The sequence below is a fragment of the Nestor notabilis genome, unplaced genomic scaffold (assembly GCF_000696875.1).
Source record: "Nestor notabilis isolate BGI_N333 unplaced genomic scaffold, ASM69687v1 scaffold91, whole genome shotgun sequence".
In the NCBI taxonomy this organism is placed as follows: Eukaryota; Metazoa; Chordata; class Aves; order Psittaciformes; family Psittacidae; genus Nestor; species Nestor notabilis.
In genome coordinates this window covers 45140-48344 of record NW_009915822.1, presented here as the reverse complement: position 1 = coordinate 48344, position 3205 = coordinate 45140, and the positions used below count along the sequence as shown (strand labels likewise).

The 3205-nt window shown below is 36.2% G+C and overlaps 1 protein-coding gene across 1 annotated transcript in view; it reads left to right on the top strand.

The window, feature by feature from the left end:
* LOC104413341 (short transient receptor potential channel 4-like) overlaps window positions 1-1325 on the top strand; it is a 4020-nt gene extending 2695 nt beyond the window's left edge. Inside the window, exon 2 of the mRNA XM_010024303.1 lies at window positions 429-1325. Coding sequence (XP_010022605.1) covers window positions 429-1145 — 717 coding nt within the window. The 3' untranslated portion in view covers window positions 1146-1325. The remainder of the gene's footprint in view (window positions 1-428) is intronic.
* Window positions 1326-3205: the final 1880 nt, after the last annotated feature.

Below are 3205 nucleotides of genomic sequence, written 5' to 3'. Positions count from 1 at the left end.
AAGAGTGTGCACATGTGCGTGCCTTGAGCATGCATGTGTCCCTATGTGTGTGTGTAAGGGATGGTGTTAAGAGCTGATCAAAATGCTGTTATCATGATGGGATTATACTGTCTAGCAGATTGGCTGTAGGTCTTCAAGTTGTCCATGCTCCTTCCTCCACCACTGACAGTGATTTCTGTGAGCAGTCTAGGAAAAGGCACATTTCCTCTGAAGTTTTCTCTGATAAAATTGCTGGTCACTTTTTTGTCTCACCTGGAAGATCCATTAGACAATCTGCAAAGCACCTTGAAGATGCCAGGTATTATCCACATGGTGAAGTTTATTACTGATCCCTAGCATAAGTCTATTTTTTTCTCTTTTTAATTACAAGAGGAAAAGTCAAATTAGCTTTTCTGCTCTGATGCTTCATCTTTCTTCCTAAATTTTAGGAGTTAAAACAAGATATTTCCAGCTTTCGTTTTGAAGTCCTGGGTTTGTTGAAAGGAAGCAAGCTGACTAATTTGCAGACTGCAAAGATGAACAAAGACACTTCCTCTCTGTCAGAAAATGAAGAAAATAGTGAGAGTGAAGAAAACAAGAAAGGAAAGAAAAAGAACTTCAGCCTTTTTGACATAACAACCATGATTCACCCAAGATCAGCCACTATTGCCTCTGAAGCACATAATGTAAGCAATGGCTCAGCAATGATGGTGTCAGAGTCCACTAAGGAGAAACAAAAGCGTGTGAATTTTGTTACAGACATAAAAAATTTTGGGTTATTTCACAGACGATCAAAACCAAACTCTGTGGAGCAGAGTACAAATAAAATATACACTGTTTCTGAAGAAGTTTCCCGTCAACAGGCAGAAGAACAATGTGAGAAAACTGATGAACTAGAAGAGGGAGAACTGACCATGAACTGTGAATTAAACATCCAAAGCCCTGACAAAAAATGCGTGTTAGCTGAGTCACAAAATAATGGTGACTCTTTGGATTCACAGGAAGAGGGAAGTATTTGTGCTTCAGAAACAGAGAATGTGGAGTTACAGAACTCAGAACCAGCCACACCACAGGATCAGCTGGACAAGGAGTTGGACATTAACATTGACTGTGATGAGAAACAGGAAACAATTGATCAGGGTGATTATGTGATAACAAGGTTGTGATGCTTACAAGAGGAAGCATTTACAAATATATATATTTTGCATAGTGCTTTGGCGGGGGGGGGTATGTTCTAAGAGTTATATTAGCAAATGCAGAATTACACTTTATAGTACTCAACTGTGGCACATGATCTTGTAACATAGTAGTCAAAAGAAAGATAATATGGGAACCTTCTGTTTTGTAGCCTGCTTTAGCTTTCACGATTTGTTTTACATTTTTTAATAAATGGAAGCATCTTGTATTCTTGTACTGTTGCAATAACCCACAGAAACTTTTTAGCTATCTTTTTCAATTACAACAAATGCAATTTCTCTCATATGATAGTTGACTCCTATGATAAATATTTTTCTATGCAAATAAAAAGTAGCTTAAGAGACTTGTAAGCCTTTATTTAACTTTGTAGGTTCTTAAAAGATTCTGGGCACCATAATAATCATAAGCTACTCCTGTCAGCATAAATCATGTCAAGCTATTAGAATCATTTATTTAAATTGCTATAAACTTAATTTGTTTCAAAAGCTATACAGAATCAAAGGATAAAGTATATTCTTTTATTTATTGAAGGAATATGAAAACCTGTAAATTATGAAAGACCAGTCTACTTGATTATTTAATTACAGCTTTTCCCCCTCAGCAAAAGGATTATCACCATCCTGATACCATTGTTAGAAGCATCTGCAAGATTTGAAGACTGTCAAAGAAAGTGTTTCTTATAGGAAAAGAAATAACTGTGGCTTGCTAAAAACTGATGACGGATTACTCCCTGGAAGTCTGTAATCACATTAGTTACTGCTTCTTCAATCATTTATTTTTCCAAACATGGACAACCTACGCATTTTGCCTTCAACCTATGCTTTTGACTTCACAATACACTCGTATTTGCTAAGAGGAAGATACTTCAGGAATAAACAAACATACAATTATCCCCTGAGTACTTGGAAAAATGCGGCAATTTGTTGAGAAGTTTTTAAAGGCAAGCCTTAAGAGAGTTTCTTTCACAACTTCAGAGTTTTGGGGGAACATGATTGGAGGTTTTGATAAAAAATTCTTAGACATTTAAATGTATAAAGAAAACCTAATAGTATTTTTCATAACTGATGAGTGACTTATTGTCTTAGTCTAAACCAGTATTTTTAAAATTAAACAGTCTGTTTCTTTTTAACCAGTGACTGGTGTCCTACATTATTAAAAAAGTAATTTTACAGCTGACCTAAGAATAACCAACTTTTTACTATCAGCACCATCCTTCTTCTCCCTTGGAAACATCGAAATATATCACATCAGTGTGGTCATTTCATTCTTAACTTGCCTAGCCCTGCCATGATAGATTTTGCAGTTTATATAAGTCTGTATTAAGGAACCTCCAGATGCATAGAGTACGCTTACATTGCAGATGAAAACCATCACAAATAACTGCCACCTTGTAGGACCTGACAGCCATACCATTGTGGATCTAAACTGTCATGGTACTGAACTGAGTTTTGAAATTCCACATAAATCCCTCTCATTTCTATACTTTTAGGTGAGTTCTCTAGCCCTACTTTATACATGTAGTATTGTGAACTCACATATTGAAAGCTTCCTTCCTGTACATCTATCTATCTGTGCCATGGCACCTAGGAGTGAATTAGTTGAACCAAAATGGCAAGTATGAGCAGCAGTTGGAAAACAGTTTGTATAGCTTTTCAACAATACATTCAAACTACATTTGATTGCTAAGATATGGTTGATTTCCATCTTGGCCTCTTGACTTCTCTGTGGACCCCTTCCCCCCCTCCTTCATGTCTCTCTCCTTGTCCATCTTTAGATTGTGAGCTCCATGGGGCAAGGCCTGTAGCTTTTCTGTTTGGAAAGCACCTGAATTATTGCAAGCATAAAAAGAAATAAATAATAATGGTGGAAAAACTTCATATCATTTTTACTAGGTCAGCTCTTTTAGAGAGTTCTTTTCTCTACTGTAAAATTTGTGTTAGAAATGGCATAAAGCAAACGTGTCATATGTTTTCATGAAGTTCTTTATATCCTAGGTAACAGTCCTTCTCCACGATCAATTTCATATTCT